A 19,363-nucleotide genomic window follows, 5' to 3' on the forward strand; every position below is an offset into this window, starting at 1 on the left:
CCTCCCAGATTATGACAGGCTGAACAATGCCTGTTAAAATTCATGAAATCATCTTCCTGCCAGAACACAAAGCCAGCTGCCATGACACATACGGCTCACTCAGCTGTAACTCACACAACCCTCAGCCCTTGCTGTGGGTTCCGTTCTCCATCCTCTACGCTGCTCCAGTCAAGAGTAAACAACCACAGAAACACAAGATAGGGAACACCCATTCATGTACCTAAGATTTTGTGCAGATCAAGGAGTTTCAGTGAAAACAAAAGCATGATGGTATTTAATATGACTTAACTCTTACATGGATCCAACCGAGCAGATCCATCTAACCAAGTAGAAAAACAATGGGATCACCACTTTCAGTCAATTTCACATTTGTGTCAATGGATAATAAGATATGATGAATCTGAACTAGGAAAATCTAATGAAAAGTGTATCTCAGTCAATAAGAAACATCTCCTTAACCTTCACCCCAGTTCAGTTTTGGTTCTTGGTGCAAGGACTTGAGGACAACAGATGTGGTGCTGTCTTGAAAATAACATTAAAAAAATCCCTTAGTGGGCGGCATGGTGGTGCAGCAATTAGTGTCGCAGTGGTTTTGTGTGGGTTTTCTCCGGGTGACTGTCTGTGAGGAGTGTGGTGTGTTCTCTCTGTGTCTGCGTGGGTTTCCTCCGGGTGACTGTCTGTGAGGAGTGTGGTGTGTTCTCTCTGTGTCTGTGTGGGTTTTCTCCAGGTGACTGTCTGTGAGGAGTGTGGTGTGTTCTCCCTGTGTCTGCATGGGTTTCCTCCGGGTGACTGTCTGTGAGGAGTGTGGTGTGTTCTCCCTGTTTCCTCCGGGTGCTCCGGTTTCCTCCCACAGTCTAAAAACACACGTTGGTAGGTGGATTGGTGACTCAAAAGTGTCCGTAGGTGTGAGTGTGTGAGTGAATGTGTGAGTGTCTGTGTTGCCCTGTGAAGGACTGGCGCCCCCTCCAGGGTGTATTCCCACCTTGCGCCCAATGATTCCAGGTAGGCTCTGGAGCCACCGCGACCCTGAACTGGATAAGGGTTACAGATAACGAATGAATGAATGAATGAATGAATTCCCTTAGTGAGGTCAGGTGATGAAGCTGGATCATAGGTTCTGGATCACAAACACCACTCCAACTCATCTCAAAAGAAATGGATGGTGCTCCATCACTCCAGAGAACACAGTTCTACTTCTCCACAGCCCAGTGCTGGGCAAAAACCGAATGTGTGTGCCCACAATACCTGCACTTAATGTAGCTGAGTACACTAATTGTTTTCTACAAACTCTTGGATAAATTGAATAGAAATAGAAATGATTATAGAATCTCATTTAATTGTGGAAACATAATTGTGTACTAAATAATTAGACAAACAATGTCCTTACGTATGTAATTGCACTTAACAATGCAGCTAACAAACACAACACTAATAACTCTGGATTTATAAGGGTCAAATAAACAAACAAAATAGTGCCCTAACACACTCTTACCTTTCTCATTCTCAGGCACCAGAGTCTCAATGGGGGGCTCCAGCTCTCCCGCCTCCAGTAGGAGGCTCTTGGCCTGTGAGATGAAGCTCCTGAGCCCCTGCAGCAGCTGCATGGCGGAGCTCCAGGATGGGGCTTTCATCTCCTCCTTCTGCTTCTCCAAGAATTCCTGGACCAAGGCGCCAAAAACTGACCTCCTGTCCCGAGACAGTTCGTCCACTAGCCGGGCCACACGTCGCTCAGGGGCGAACACACACACGAAAGCGGCGCTCATGCGGCGCAGGGTGGAGGCTGGATTCGACGCAGGGAAACGAACCCCCCTTGCGGCAGGAGGCCACTGGAGGCTGGCGTCCAGCTGAGAGTCCTCTTCCTCCAAGCTGCTGAATGAGCTGCTGCTGTCCAGCTCAGCCAAAGAAGGAGCACGACGCCGCTCCAGTGCCAAACAGAAGCCTTCATCCTGAATCATCTCCTGCTCCTCCTCAGCCTGCAGGTCCGAAGTGCCCTGAAATATCACATGACAACAGGGTTAGGAAAATTACCACCACAGCCACAAGAAAAACCCATAACTGTGACTTTGTAAGAACAATTTTAAGCCATAAAGTTAGGGGCATGAGGCTAGGATTCATGCACAGAGTAGTTTATACTGGGGCTTGCAGGGGTCAAAACACAGACAGGTAGAGAAATCCATGTTAAAACTCCATTAAATATGAACAAGACACAAGACAAAAAACTACAAATTGGATTTCCTACTCTGAATGTTGGGGGAGCCTCAGCAAGCCTGAGTTCAGAATCCAAGATGGCTGCCCATATATAAACAATGTGTGAAAGCAGTTACATTATAGTTTGTGCTTGTTCTGAACTGTTGATGTTTTGTATTCTGTATTTGCTCTGTTTTGTATGTCTTTCAGTGTTCTATGTATTGACTATTTTAAGCGTCTTTGAGTTCTTGAAAAGCGCTATGTAAATATAATATATTATCCATCCATCCATCCATTATCTGTAAGCACTTATCCAGTTCAGGGTCACAGTGGGTCCAGAGTCTACCTGGAATCACTGGGTGCAAGGCAGGAATACACCCTGGAGGGGGCGCCAGTCCTTCACAGGGCAACACACACTCACACATTCACACCTACGGACACTTTTGAGTCGCCAATCCACCTACCAATGTGTGTTTTTGGAAACCGGAGCACCCGGAGGAAACCCACGCGGACACGGGGAGAACACACCAACTCCTCACAGACAGTCGCCCGGAGCGGGAATCAAACCCACAACCTCCAGGTCCCTGTATTAGTATTATCATTAGTTATAGTGCTTCTATCTGTTCTTGTCTCATTACATCAGATGTACACATATTACTGTCCAACTGCTGTATATGTTCTTGTTTCCATGCTAATTGGATTCGTAAAAATTTGCATAATGCTCTGTTACCAAATGGAAATGTTAACCGGAAAAAAAGCTAAATGTGAAAACGTTTTTTGAATGTTTAATAGAACTCAGGTGTGATGTCATTCCCAGCTCCAACATCTGGCTTTCAAGGTGAATGGCATGCAGCACATGAGTATTTTAATGAGTCCAGGATCAAGCTCTGGTCTCTGGGGAAATAAGTGGGTGGGTCCAAGGAGGAGCCAAAACAGGAATGAGCCAATCCCAGGTGCAATTATTAAAATCCATGCTCCTCAGAGTGGAGACACCATGACATAGTCAATCACAGTCCCAGGACAATTTCCATAAATTACATCTGTCACAAAAAGGTCAACAATACGGATCCCTCCCTCCCTGACACACACTCTCACAAACCCCTCTACAAATTAATTAAATTAAATATGCAATTATCTGTCATCCTACAATGTACAACAAAAAGTGTCTTCCGCATTTAACCCACATGTGGCAGTGAACACACCCAAACAGCAGTGCACTAGGGGCTGTGAACACACACCCAGAGTGGCAGTTGTGGGCACCTCAGCCATGGACTGAAGTAGGAGGACAGTGCTATTCCTTCACTCCCACCTCCCCCAATTTTCTTGCTGATTCCCCAACAACCTCTCAGTCCTCTTCTCTAACAATTAGGCCACGGCTACCCACATTCCCAAACCATTATTTGATCACAACGTTTACTGATAGTTTAAAAGAGAACTTGAGAGGGGTCAGTGTATGTTAGCGTAGCCTCAATATACAAGCATTCATTCATTCATCTTCAACACTTTCAAACTAACCAGAATAGCAGCGCATATCGAGTAAGGAATCATAAGGCGCAAGACAAGAACACATCCTGGACAGGGCGCCAGTCCATTGCAGGGCACCACACACCCACCCAGTCGCTCTCAAACTCACAGCCGTGGACAATTGCGCACAGCCAATCCACCTTCCAGCCATGTGGTTTTGGACTGTGGGAGGTAACCAGAGCACTCAGAGGAACTAACACAGTATCCAAATGCTAAAAGTAGTGTGCCAAGATGGTAGTTCACAAGCTCTGATATATTAGATTTCATTGTTTAGTTTTTATCTGGTAGAAAAAATGCTAATGAAGTAGGGTTTCATTTTGGAAAATAAGAAAATAATTAATAATTCAGCTATGGATAAGGGATCAGCCATTTCCCCTATAATACAAAGTCTCTGACTCTGTAAATCTGTGTTAAATACAAGTGGAAGATACCACAGGACACAATGGACTACCTCAAGATGTTGCATGAGTTGGTGTGAAACATTACACGTGCTGTGCAATTCAACCTGTTTTATAATGTTTAAACACATCACTGCTTTTCTGTAGGAGGAGGTGAATCTAGCAAAGGTTATGTTTAGAGACCAATATCCACCCCCTCTGCATGCTATTGCAAGCACCCATACACACACACACACACACATGCACATACTGAAGGCATTTCTCCCAACATCTGCTCATCCTCTTCCTCTGAGGTGGGAGCCAGAGCAGGGGTCCGTCTCAGCACACTCAGTGCTCCTGCCCTTCGCGAGCCCCCCTGACCACTGCCCAGTCTTTCAGAATCATCCCTGTCAGGCTCTGCAGTGGACAGACAGAAGGAGGACTCTGTGGACACACGGACCCTCAGACTGCGCTTGAACCGGTGGCGCTTGTGTGAAGCTGCTCGGCTGGCCTGGGGAGGCTGCAGGAAAAGAGGATTGATGAAGCAGGGTGACCCTGCCCTGATCCGACGCACGGACACTGCTGGGGGGCCATTAGGAGGAGCAGGAGAGATCTGAGAGCTCCAGAACTCTGAGGAGGAAGGAGAACAAGGCTTTGTTTACACTGCAGGACAAATCATATTTGTTTCTTAAATAAGATTTTAAACTGAGGGTCCATATTGCAAGTTACAAGGATTTTTAGGATGTGAGTGTAGTTGTGTTTCCTTCCGTAGCTGGTCGTCATGTTGGTTGTCATAGTAATGATGCAGGAGTGAGTACACTGAGGGCAAGAACGCACATTGGATTTGAGCTGCCTATCGGAACAAGACCTCACGGTTTCTATATTTATGATGGAGAGGTTAGGAATTATTTCATATCAGAGTTCAAACAATTGTGTTTTCTTCTGGTCTGTTCTTATCTGTCTGGTTTTTATTACACTGATCTGTTCCATTCTCTTCTGTTTATTCTGTTCTGCTCTATATGACTGTTGTTCAGCTCTGCAAATTTAGGCCCATTTTGGTTACTGGCCGACCAAAATTAACTGCTGAATTTCACTTCCAATAAGAATCTTACTAAAAAACCTACCAAATCACAAATGAAATTTAATTGACTAAATATGGAGTAACCAAATTAACAAGCAAACAAACAAAAAACCATGAACACTTATGTTATGTATCTGCTGTCCAAAGAAAAACATGTACCTTCAAAATAGTAACTTTAAATTATTCATTCATTCATTCATTCATTATCTGTAACCCTTATCCAGTTCAGGGTCACAGTTGGTCCAGAGCCTACCTGGAATCATTGGGAGCAAGGCGGGAATACACCCTAGAGGGGGCGCCAGTCCTTCACAGGGCAACACACACACTCACACATTCACAACTAAGGACACTTTTGAGTCGCCAATCCATCTACCAACGTGTGTTTTTGGACTGTGGGAGGAAACCGGAACACTCGGAGGAAACCCACGCAGACACAGGGAGAACACACCACACTCCTCACAGACAGTCAACTGGAGGAAACCCACGCAGACACAGAGAGAACACACTACACTCCTCACAGACAGTCACCTGGAGGAAACCCACGCAGACACAGGGAGAACACACCAAACTTCTCACAGTCAGTCACCCAGAGGAAACCCACGCAGACACAGGGAGAACACACCACACTCCTCACAGACAGTCACCCGGAGGAAACCCACACAGACACAGAGAGAACACACCACACTATTCCCACATACAGTTACCTCGAGGAAACCCACACAGACACAGGGAGAACACACCACACTCCTCACAGACAGTCACCTGGAGGAAACCCACACAGACACAGGGAGAACACACCAAACTCCTCACAGACAGTCACCCGGAGGAAACCCACGCAGACACAGGGAGAACACACCACACTCCTCACAGACAGTCACCTGGAGGAAACCCACACCGACACAGGGAGAACACACCAAACTCCTCACAGTCAGTCATCCAGAGCAGGACTTGGCCCCAAAGTAATTTTGAATTTCCAAGTGTTTCTGTTGGTGTATGTATCATGAAATTTTCACACTATATAAAGGACAGCTGCTGTGTTCAAGTGATGCAGTAAAAAAGGTACACAAAGTTAAATGTTGCCACTATATTAAAGTTATGTTGGTTAATATTTTGACTGCATGAAAAGCCAGAGATATGAGTATATGTCTGGAGTTGTTTTGAGTGTTCTGGTAAACTAACCTGTCTGTGCCTCTTACTACAATTTTCTATTTGTTTATTTTGTACTGCAGTGTTGAAATGGTGTTTACCAAGCTCCTGTTTTTGTTTAACGTAAACCAATACCTCCATACCCATAGAAGTGAAATATGCCATGCTCAAAGAGTCAAAAAGACCAGGGGCCACTCGATTAATTTGTGAAAATAATCGATCCTAACTCTCGGTTAGAATGAAATAAATGCAAAAGCATTGGGCTGTGAGACTGCGTGGTGGAGCTGCATCCAATACGGCTGGATAGGTTTGAGTAGTGTGTGGCTAAGTGGCATCAAATCCTCACAGCAATGTACCAATATCAGTTCTAAGGCCTGAAGAATAGAACATGTTACGGCTGCACAGGGAGGTTCAACCTCGCTATCAATAACTTTAATTACAGAAAAGAGACGCTATATGAGTGTGTGTCCACAACATTTGTCTCTGTTCTATTCTATGTGTTTTTCTTCACTTTTCTATACTTTTCCCTCTCTTTATTCGGCTGTGTTTTGTTTTATTTCCTCAGAATTCTGTGCTTGTGTGCACACGTGCAATCATCATCCTACCCAAACCAAGGTGTGAGATGGTCTCTAGCTGCGTGTGGTTAGTAGCTTGAGCAATAGCTTCTGGAAGCTCCAGTGGGAAGGGCAACACATCCCTACGGAACACACAAACATACAGAACACACACATGAACACATGCGACCAATTCTCTGTGGCTCTGCAGCATACCATTCCTCTGAAAATGTAACCCTGATATTTTGTAACATTAAAAAAATGCTGGGAGGCCTTAAGCCTTAAACCTTAAGTAGTATATGGTTTGGGATTACTGGGTCAAACCCGTGTAAAGCTCTACATACTTTATCCTCTCAACTGTTACAGAGAGGAGGCATCATTTTCCCAGGACATGTATGTGTATGAGAGTGTATGAACTGTTCTGTATCTGTTTGCATATGTGTTTGTGTGGCACCTGCTGATGCAGTAGAAGGCCACTAATCTGCACAGGTCAGGAAAGCTCAAGGCTGAACTCTCTAAAGAGAATGCTGCAAAGAGAAGCATAAAGATAAAACAGAGCAAATTTAAATTGCAATAATGTCTTAGAGGAACCTGACAATCATCAAGAATCATTTTTTTTAAAAGAACAAAATTCAAACTCATCAGGACTAGCTGACTGTCTGGTTGCTATGAAACACTGTGGCACTGTGGAGTCATTTAATGGGGCCAAGTACCACCCACCAAAGGTCCTGCCCTCACCATTTTTTTATTGATGCTTCTGCAGTCGCAAGCCTCAAAAATAATACAATTATACTCTGTATTTTTCTTACTGGCTTTTTATTTTCTGTTATTTTTCACTGTGTGGATACACACTTCCTTCCCCAGGCCCCTCTGTGGTTTTCTGATGTCCCCCCAATGACTGAGTGCCATGAAAACAGATTATTTAAATGAAATCTGTGAATCACTATTCAGTAACTGTGAAAATCTTTTACTTTTGACAGACTGCTGGTATTCTGCTCAGCACCTGCCAAACACACGATGAAGCCTGGGCTGTGCTGTGATCACCACTTATGGACACACATTACTCATAATTTTTCTCCCCAGAGCTGTGAGCAGGCTAGCTTTTGAGTGACTAACGTATCAGGAGTGTAAGCATCAAGTGGAAAAACAGAAGAGGTGTGAATCACTTCATTATTTGTGTATGGAAGCGCTCACATTTGTATTTAACTGGGACAAAGCAAGTGTCTGATGGACACTATGTCTGGCTTTCAGCCACAATAACATTAGTGATGTGAGTTACTTATGTTAGACGATTAGTTCTGGATTATAAACGCCTCTCTTATATATGTGCTATATGTAAAGTGATATTACCCATTCCTCACAACAAACTTTCTTAGCTTTTGTGGAGCCACCACTAATAGTTTTGCAATTTGAACTCTGAACTCTGTCCACCGATAACACATACTCTTCCTAATCTGGTCATTGACTGCACTACAGTCTCTGTATACTATATTTACACTGTACATAATTGCATATAATGTTGGGTTACACATATTCTGCACATTCAATTAATGTAAACATATCCAACCCTCCTTTTTATTAACCCAGCCTGTAAATTAGTTACCTGTATATCATGTTTATAGCAGTTTTCTACTCCATCTGCACATCATGTCTTTCTCGCCAAACTATATATATTTTTCATTTCATGATATATAATATATTCACATCAGTGGCGATTGCTCTAAGACTGCAAGGGAAGCTCAGCTTCCCCTAAAATGTAAAAATATAAGTGATCAAATATATACTGTTGTGTGTACATGTCATTGAATAATTATGCACTACAACTTTTGTTCAGAATCAGCGTCTTATCACTGGTAAAGACGCGGCTTTCCTCTCAATCATTCCTGCAGCTTCACAGTGCTTTAAACAGTGAGGACGCTGAGCGTCCACAGAGTTCAATCGGACGTTTAGCGTCTCTGGGGGTCTATGAGGCAGTGGGCTAGCCCGGACGCTCAGCTTCTGCATGATGATTGGATGATCTGTCTGAGACTGAATGCCTTTTTGATTGACAGCGAAATGAGCGAATCAGCGATCCTTTGGTGTAAAGATCCGTGGGAGCACAGGCGGACACACTTCACATGGGCCAAGGCCGTTTAAGCAGCCTAGCTCTGCTGGCCATTGAGAGGACACTAGTCAAGTCCCTGGAAAAGACGCCTTGTTGGTACGACAGGGTCACAGATCATTTTCTTAAAAAGGAACGGAGGGGAGAATTTACGTATAAATAAACCGACACATTTTATGATGTAGGCCGAAATTGAGCTTCCCCTCCTTGAAAGACCAGCATCCGCCACTGATTTACATGTATATTTGTCCATATTCATGCCTATATCTACTATATATGTACATTCTGCATTTACTGCTTACTGCACTCTGATTAGATGCTAAACTATACTTCGTTGCCTTGTACTTGTACATGTGTAATCACAATAAAGTTGAATCTAATCTAATTTTAGGACCATTTCAATACAAACTTGCATTAATAAAGAAACACTTGTTAGTATCTTTACTCTACCATTACAGCTTGAAAATCATTATGATGCCTCACTGACCTGTAATAGGGAGAACAGAGTCTACGCATTTGCTACCCTGTGCTCTACACTGCAGAAACTGTTTCCATATTTTCATTTTTGACTCATAAAACTGACTCATAAAGTCCAATCGGAGTAATATGTTGTTACATAAAAAAGAGGGATTACTTTATCCCTCACGTGGCTGGGTTGGTACCCAATGTCTTTTTACATGATAATTTAGAGAACGTAATTGTACTACATCCCTTTCAATTTGTTAGTTTACGTTAAAATTTTTTTGAAAACAGTAACATACATAATTTCCTTTGAGAATGTAAATGTACTGTATCTTTAGGGTTTTAACCTTTTATGGTATAATTACACTGCTTTTACTTAATTTTACAGAATAAACATTAACATGCACAGTAGCTTTTATCTGAGTGTATCGCAGGTAAGCTGCTCTAAACTCCAGCACAAATACTTACAGCTATACACTCTCTCGTAACACTAGAGCCATATGTTACATGCATCATCCAAACTTGTACGTTCTATAAATGAACTGAAATGAATATGAAAACAAAGGATTTAATGAGTGTGTCTAAATGGTTTCTTACTGTTTACGCTTATAAGTATTTCACACAGTGTGAGTTTGTGTGTGTGTTACACTCACTGGAGTCTTCTTCACGGATTGGGTACTGCGTGACACTCACATTGCTGTCCTGAACTCTCACACACAACACCTTCCTCTGAGTGGACGTACACTTACATACCAGGAAGGTCTGTGGAAATTGTGTATGAACAAGAGAACAAATAAATTGATAATGAATTAAATATGACAAAGGGGTTTCATATTTATTATGTTTAATTCATTCATTCATTCATTATCTGTAACCCTTGTCCAGTTCAGGGTCGCGGTGGGTCCAGAGCCTACCTGGAATCATTGGGTGCAAGGCGGGGAATACACCCTGGAGGGGGCGCCAGTACTTTTCTGTTTAATTTGACATTTATAATGACTGCCTGTTTCCACAGTTATTAGATTATGTTTTCACTCACTCACTAACTTTAGTCAAATGATATTAGCCAGTGACCTGCTATCCACCAGCTAAAGTAACCAGAAATAAGACTAGTACAATGCTGCATATTACTGATTTCATATGGAAGACTTGAATGACATCATCATTAGACATGACTGAACTGGGAAGAAAAAACCTAGTAATGGACAACTTTGGGGATGTTCACCACACATCGGACAGAGTGCAAGTTCCACTCTCATACATAAGGTTGTCACTTTAGAGCAAATCCCATGTTATCCGTGCCGAAAATACGTATTTGATGGACCTTGGAAAGATGACTAGGGTTATATGGAAACTGGACTAATGACAATGACTGTTTATAAAGTCAGGCCTACAACAGTTTTAGGGCTATTGCACCGAAGGAAGTTGGAATTCAGAATAAAGGCAGAAAAATTCCAAGATTAATGTGAGAGTAAATGTGAGAATTAATGTGAGATTAAAGTCAGATTCATTCAGAGAATAAAATTGGAATAATTCATTGTATGTATGGAGTACATATGTATGGAATGTTTATTGCATAAAGCATGCACTCCTCTCCAGAGGGACTAGTTTTTTTTTTATCAAGCTACCGAGTAAACAGCATTCAAAGTCTTGCCCAAGGACTCTTATTGGTGTAGTAGGATGGGGTGGTTTTGGTGGTGTTACCATCTATGGTGTACAACATATGAGGGCACAGTACAGAAGCCACATTGGTGAGATCTTTCTATTTATAACGTCTATCAGATGCTCTTATCCAGAGCCTACAGTTTAATCAAGTTACAGAGGCAAACAAACAGCTGTTATTGGTACTATGTGGTTTTCTGCATTATAGCTATTCTTGGAGAAATATGGTGTGGTTGCTTGGGCAGAGAACATAAGAATGATGGAATCAGTCAAGAACAGGTGGTTGAGAAGCTGTCTCACCCCAACAAGCTCTCTCTGCAGGATACAGAGGGCGGAGTCAGGGTTGATTGACAGCTGAAGCCAGATTGAATGTGTGAGGAGGAGGCGGTCCAGAACACTCAGACTCTTTTGAAGAGAGTCATCCATCTGTAATGCAGAGAAGAGCGGTTAAAACTTACAAAAACACATTATACAAACAGACGGTACAAATAATCACACTTCCACAACGTAGTGTATGTCAGTGGCCCTTATGTTCTGACAAATGCACTTGACGAATCCTATGCACTTGACTGACGTTATATTCAAAGCTCCCATGTTACCAAGCCACTGAAGCAGAGCCATAGACGGTTGCATGTGTGAAACATGCTCAATACAGGGGGAGTTGTAGACTCCACTGTGCCTGCTGTCTCAAAATATTATATATACGTTTTAATAACCAATATCACACAGAGCTTGTTCACAGCATACACTGTGTTTCATGTCCAGGCTGTGTCTAATGTTCTGACATTCTGGTATTTCACAAAGTTTGTTTTTTTAATTAATGTATGAGCACATACTTGTTACCTTATGTGAATATAGTACTAATAGTATATATAATAATATAAATAAATATATATACTAATACAACTACTGTTAGCTACTGTTACAGCTAATACTACTGCTACAACCGCTAGTACTAGCTACTACCACAGATGCTACTACGGCAACAGCTAATTCTACAGCTATTACAGCTAATCATTAATTGTCTGTAACCCTTATCCAGTTCAGAGTTTTGGTGGGTCTGGAGCCTACCCGGAATCACTGGGCACAAGACAGGAACACACCCTGGAGGGGGCGCCAGTCCATTCACTCACACACACGAACACTTTTGAGTGTTTGGACTGTGGGAGGAAACCGGAGCACCCAGCGGAAACTACTACTCCTACACCTCACTGACAGTCACCCAGAGTGGGACTCGAACCCACAACCCCAGATCCCTGGAGCTGTGTGACTGTGACACCTACCTGCTCCTACAAATTCAGCTAGGACTACTACTCCTACTCCTACTTCTAATACAACTACTATTGCTACAACTGCTACTATGGCTACAGCTAATTCTACAGCTACTATGGCTATTATTATTACTACTAATGCAGCCAGTACTACTACTACAGCTACTCTTATGACTACTATAACTACGTCTCTATTATGGTTACTACTACTGCTACTACAACGATGACATACAACTGCTTCTACTACAGCTTCTATCATGGCTTCTACCACTACTACATTACTGTGCAGAAACCTTAGGCACCTAAACTAATGCCTTCTCAGTAAGAGTGGTGCTTATATAAAGTTATATATAATCACAGTAAATACAAACAAATAATATTAGAAATATAATATAATTTTTTTCTAATACATTAGTTCTTTTCCTTTATTGTATCATTTTAAATAGTTTTAATCATTTTTATCCTGTTTTCTTTTACTCTTTTTACGTATTTTCTTTTATTGCACTATATTGTTTTAATGGAATTGTATAATTTTTATTCTTGCTTTAAATTTAACTGTTTTTTTTCTGTAAAGCACTTTTAATTGATCTTGTATGAAAGGTGCTCTATAATTAATTTGCCTTGTCTTGCCTTGTGTAGTAGTAAGTGTGAGTGAGTTTGAAGAACAATGTTTTGTTCAGATTCTCCTTGATTTGCTTGAATTTGTTAAATCAACAGCACACATTATTTAAAATCATTATTTATTAACCGTTAAAACTAGGTATTGGATGCTAACCTCAAATAATACGGATTGCCACGAGGAGAGATTTGTACAAAGTTAAACCAACACATTCACACAGAGTATCACACTGGAAACAAACACTTACTACTTAAATAATAAATAGCATTTTAAATCTCATAATCCCTGGTGCCTAAAACTTTTGCACAGTACTGTATTTTCAAAACTATTACTATTGCAAATGTTGCCGTGGGTACTACGACTATGACAACTATTACAACAACAGCTACACAGCAAATTCACCAGTGTTAAATCAACAACATTAGTGTAAAAATGTAAACTTGTCAACACTCTCAGTGTTAATTTAACACTAATAGGGTTGATTCCCGCTCCGGGTGACTGTCTGTGAGGAGTTGGTGTGTTCTCCCTGTGTCCGCGTGGGTTTCCTCCGGGTGACTGTCTGTGAGGAGTGTGGTGTGTTCTCCCTGTGTCTGCGTGGGTTTCCTCCGGGTGCTCCGGTTTCCTCCCACAGTCCAAAAACACACGTTGGTAGGTGGATTGGCAACTCAAAAGTGTCTGTAGGTGTGAGTGTGTGTTGCCCTGTTAAGGACTGGCGCCCCCTCCAGGGTGTATTCCCGCCTTGCGCCCAATGATTCCAGGTAGGCTCTGGACCCACCGCGACCCTGAATTGGATAAGGGTTACAGACAATGAATGAATGAATGAATGAATGAATGTACATTTTACATTTTAATATGACTACAATAACCAATACCACTACTGTATACTAATCCAGCTACTACTATTACTACTACTGTAGTGTTTTATTAACTAGGAAAGAATGGATGGACAACAGACAGAAAGAATGATGAGGTAACATCACAGCTTAGTTATAGCCTTCAGATGGTTCTTAACTAGGCTATTCTGCCTATGTTCTATGTTTTAAACAGCGAGAGAGCATTGGAATTATGGGTTTACATTAGGTTTATACAGTTGAGAGGATTCTGACAAAAAACACATCAGCTATACAGTGGGCAATGAACATACATGTGTCTACAAGAGCAAGATTAACACACTTGGAAGACAAGCAGGAATTAGGATCCCTGGGGCTTTAAGTAAACCCAGTACAGAGCTGGAGACCGACAGTCAGAGATGGTGTCACATGGTGAAACAGGTCGTACAACTGTCATGGTGAGGCACACTTGGCCTCTCTTAGGACTACACAATTATACACAACCATCACTACTACTAAAAACTAAAAAAGATTTTACAGTCATGATTACCAAACAATCTCCAACACTTCGCCTCTCCTTCTCTCAGTCTGTCTCTCTCTCTTTCTCCCTCTCTCTCTCTTTTTCTCTGTCTGAGTATCGGCAGTGTGACACTGTGTGGGCAGCCTAGAGAGGGCTTGAGTGTAGCGGCAGATGGTTGCTATGGCAACAGATGCCTACACATGCTAACAGGCATTCCCACTCAGTCACAGACACCTACTCTATCAACACACACACACACACACACCATCAAAAAAGGCTGTAAAAACTTGGCAAAGTAAGAAGGGTGGTTCTCTCTCTCTCTCTCTCTCTCTCTCTCTCTCTCTCTGTGTGTGTGTGTGTGTGTGTGCATGTTTGTGTCTGGTTAGTTTGAGGAGAGTTCTTCTCATCATAACTGCAGCTCATCCCAATGCACTTCAGGTTATTTTTACAGATCCTGTTTTTGAAGCCCACTCCGCTGTCACTTCCTCTGCCCGGCTTACATAAGACAACAGCAGGCACAACAATGAAGGAGGGGAGGGGGAGCAGTGATGTCAGAAAGGTAACGACAGAAGCGGCGGAGGAAGAAGTTTATTTTAGAGTCCGCACACTCACTTCCGAACTGAACCGTTTTTACACTGCCCTCTCTCTTGCTTGCCAACGTCAGTAGGTCAGTTTGCATTTCAGAGAGTGGGATACGGGTCACATATTTCCATAGACACATGAGTGCTGAAAAAAAACCCATGACTAGTATTAAAGGAAATACAGGGTGGAAAATCTGTTTTACAAAAAAAGTGTGATCATCCAAGTTGTTTGATGTCTGAAGCTTAGTTCTGTAGATTTGCAACAAAGCCTTGCCACAAATATAACAAGCAAGTAACGGGTCATATAGCGCACGTATACTCAATTCGTAAGCATCACACTGCGTACCGCTGTAACCCTGAACACCTGTTGGTGTTGCTTTCATTGAACGGATACGTGAAAATATATAAAGGACCAAAGAGAGCTGAGAAGACATGTGACAGCAGCCCAGGGAGGTGAGGCATGGCCAGCTGCTTTAGCGACTCACCTCCAGGGACACGGACCACACCATAGTTTTCAGCAAACAAATTAAGAACTATACATGAGCATTTGGTTGGAATAAAGAAAGGGGAGGTTCACGGCCAGTGCACAATGAATAACAGCTTAAACAGGGACTTCACTCTAATCCATACCTATTATAGGTTTACTGTACACTTCCCTCCCACTATACTTCTTTAACAAAGCACACAACACACACAATGTTACAGACAAGTGTACACTCACTGTAGTGCCACAATTAACACTTCATTCAAATTGTTCATAGTTTGGATCTGGTATCAGTCAGAGGAGGATTGGTTTCTGTTCTCTGTTTCTGAAGTGATATTCATATTTGGCTTAGATTGGAAGCAACTGTAAAGCTGTAAAGCTGTGTTGTGTATGATTTATATTAAGAATACCATTGAATTGACTTGGATTGAATTGAAACATATCATTATTTAAAATTACTTTGCTTCACCTAAAGCTGCACGTTGACAAAATCCAAACTCAAAAAGGGTTTTAAAGGCAGGCAAGTCTTAAATTGGAAATGAACAGTATCTTTTAACTGTCTTTAAAATCTCTTAAGTGTCTTTTAAACCGTAGGCATGGAAGACAGCCATTTCTGCTGGATATGTAGAAAGCACATACCTTGGTGTCAAAATGGCTGACTTGCTTGCTGTCTTTGAAAGCAGACTCAGAACTAATTTTTTTAATAGTTCTTAAAGGCTAAGCACCACTTAATTGACCTCCATGAATATTTCACATTATTGTAGTTACTGACAGATATAAGTATGAATTAAAATGAAAATAGCAGCTTAATTTGCTTTAAAACTGATAATTTTATTAAATTGACAGAAAAACCCGAGCTCGCTACGGAAATTCTTGAACGCGACTGTGACGTCACTGGTGGACAACAGCTGAACAACGCCGCGGTAAAACACCATTATGACTGACTGTTATGACAGTATCTAGCTAAATAACCAACATTATTCATGACAATAGCCTAGCAATAAGCTAAACTCAAATTTAGAGGTACCGTTATTCTTGTAAATGTGATCGAAGTCGAACTCGAATTCATCCGACACTATAAACCTCCGTAATGCAGCTACGTAGCCGAGTATAATCTGAGCCACCGAGTTTAGCGAGTCAAGCTAACGTTAACTAACACCAACTAAAACAGGCGAAGTGAGTGTCCTTACCCTGTTTACCTCCATGTTACAGAGGCTCTTGAACACCTTTCGTTGGTGTCCTTACATGCCCATATTGTTGGAAAAGCGCCAGTGAAATGAGCTACAGATAACGGAGTGAGCGGATGGTCCTTTCCAAAGTGCTCGTTTAAAGTTAACACGGTCTTTTAAACCTTATTCCTTCAATTAGTAAGAAATAACATGTTTTCTGACGATCAATAAACACAAGTTAGGAACTCAAATTCCACTGTATTTATTTGTTTGACACTTTCATAGAGCTGGTGCTTAGCCGTTAAATCATCACTTATCTTGCACTTATAGGCTTATGAATATAATTGTGTCTTACTTTATTTGACACGCAGTACTGTGCAAAAGTTTTAGGCACCAGAGATTATGAGATTTAAAAAGCTATTTATCTGAGCAGTGAGTGTTCATTTGCTAAAAAACAAACAAACAACAACCCCCAACATTAGAATAAAACCGAATCACATTACTCCAGTGTGATACTCTGTGTGTGAATTAGTGATGTGTCGGTCGCGAACGAACCGGTTCAAAGAGCCGGCTCTTGTAAGTGAACGATGAGAGCCGGTTCCCGTCTAAGACCAAGTCATTTTTTTCTAAGGCTTGTCCATTAACCAATCAGAGAACAACAAGCAAGCTCCAATCCTCCAACCCTCCGAGCTGAGACACTTGGTTTTCCTGAATGCCAATCTGCCTTCCAAAAAATAGTTGAATAAAATGTTAAATCAGTTAAATGTTTGTTGACAGCTGTGGTTGTTTTAATCACTACCATTGAATTCTGCTGTTTTGCACTTTGCAGAGTATTTGTTTATTTTATTACCCAGAAATGGATGATTATTTAATTTAATAATCTATTTTGTAATACCTACCTTTTGGGTTCCATTGGCTGTATTTCAGAGTTTATAAGTGATTTTTTTATTAAGGTGTTTTAATAAAAATCCAGTTATTTATACAATTGAATGTGTGAGTGCAATCAGTGAGTTATTACAAGACAGCCATAAAAACAATTGGCCATTGCAACACTATTTATTATTTTTAATATTGAACAATAATATTTTGTCCATATAGTCATGTAAAATGTAGATAATATTTTTCTGTATCAGTCGAAATAAGTGGTAAAACAAAGAGCCATTTAGGAGCCAAAAGAGCCGACTCCCCAAAAAGAGCCGAATTTCCCATCACTACTGTGAATGTGTTGGTTTAACTTTGTCCAAATCTCTCCTCCTGGAGTCCGTATTATTTGAGGTTAGCATCCAACACCTAGTTTTAGTGGTTAATAAATAATGATTTTAAATAATGTGTGCTGCTGATCAACAAACTCAAATCAAGGAGAATCTGAACAAAACATTGTTCTTCATCTAAACTTCAGTATTTTTTTAGCTAGTTTAATGCAAACTAGCTAAGGATATTTTCTGAGTAAAAGGTAATTGTGTTAGCTGCTCGGCCCCAAGTGTAAATGTAAGTTGCATGATGTCATTTATAATGCTTAATATGACAATGGACATCACACTGAGTGTATTTAGCCAGATACAAAGATACACTTTTGGAGCGGTAGGCAAAGGGTCCAACTCTTATATTCTTCACACAAATTGTGCAAAAAATCAAAATTCATTGAGAGGCTACATGGCTTGTCCAGTTGCCAGTCTTGTGTGACTTTACCACCCACAAACATATAAACAATAGCCATATATTAACAGCACACAAACCCAGCACTAAAATAGCTCCTGAACCAGAGCAAGGGCTGAAAGCATTAGGCAAGGAGGGGCTTCACTGTTAATGTGACCTACACCTGTAAAATATTACAGAGAGAGAGAGAGAGAGCTATGAACCAGTGTTGCCCATTTGCAGTAGAATCTCCTTATATAAAAACCTGAACAGAGAACTGCCTACACATTCTGTTATGCAATGCAGCAGCAGGAGTTAAAAATGAGAACGAGGAACAGAAAGACTAAATGAGAAAGAGAGAGAGAGAGAGAGAGGGAGAAACCCAAGCACACAGATATAAACAATTTAGCAAACACAGGATAAACATCATAAGAATGGTGTAAACAGTAAAAAGAGCTAAAGCTAAAGATGAGAAAAAGAGGTAATCAGTCACTGGGTGACAGCAGCACAAGGATGAGGCTGAAAAGATTTCTGCTAACAAGCATCAGGAGAGAGAGAGAGAGAGAGAGAGAGAGAGAGAGAGAGAGAGAGAGAGAGATGTGGGGGAGTGTGACTTCTCCAGGCTAAAGTGAAGATTAGATAAAAGAGGAGTCACAGCAAAGGCCTGCTGAAGGAGATCTCCAGAGACAGAAGCAATGAGAGAAAGAGGGAGAGAGAGAGAGAGAGAGAGCTACAGAAAAAGAGGGGGAGTAAAGGAAGATTAAGGGAGACACATGGAGAGAAAGAAGGCTGAGATGGAGAGACAGTATGTGTATTAGAGTGAGAGAGCACATGGATAGAAATAGAGATATACATGTATACAGAGAGAGAGAGAGAGAAGTGTGAAATACAGAAAGAGAGAGAGCTCCAGCCCAAAGCTTGAAGGAGTGCTCCTGAGTGAAAAAAGAGCAGCAGTAGCTGTGACAGAATGAGGGGGCAGAGAGAGGAGAGAGAAAGAGAGAGGGAGAAGGAGTGAGAGGGAGCAATAAACAAGCACATTTCTACAGTGTGAAATGGTACATTAAAAATGAAGGCAGTGGGACATTGGCTAACAGTGGAGGGAGCGACACATGCTCAACCTCACCGCACAACATCTGCCTACAGACCCAGGTCATGGCACTGTG

The 19,363-nt window shown here is 41.6% G+C and overlaps 1 protein-coding gene across 1 annotated transcript in view; it reads right to left on the bottom strand.

Moving 5' to 3' along the window:
- rin1b (Ras and Rab interactor 1b) overlaps positions 1-19,363 on the bottom strand; it is a 37,303-nt gene that overhangs the window by 10,297 nt on the left and 7,643 nt on the right. The window contains exons 2-7 of the mRNA XM_066680415.1: positions 11,392-11,517; positions 10,086-10,194; positions 7,324-7,396; positions 6,921-7,012; positions 4,360-4,718; positions 1,493-1,991 (exon numbers count right to left, since the gene is read on the bottom strand). Coding sequence (XP_066536512.1) covers positions 1,493-1,991; positions 4,360-4,718; positions 6,921-7,012; positions 7,324-7,396; positions 10,086-10,194; positions 11,392-11,517 — 1,258 coding nt within the window. The remainder of the gene's footprint in view (positions 1-1,492; positions 1,992-4,359; positions 4,719-6,920; positions 7,013-7,323; positions 7,397-10,085; positions 10,195-11,391; positions 11,518-19,363) is intronic.

This window comes from Hoplias malabaricus, chromosome 9 (genome assembly GCF_029633855.1).
Source record: "Hoplias malabaricus isolate fHopMal1 chromosome 9, fHopMal1.hap1, whole genome shotgun sequence".
In the NCBI taxonomy this organism is placed as follows: domain Eukaryota; kingdom Metazoa; phylum Chordata; class Actinopteri; order Characiformes; family Erythrinidae; genus Hoplias; species Hoplias malabaricus.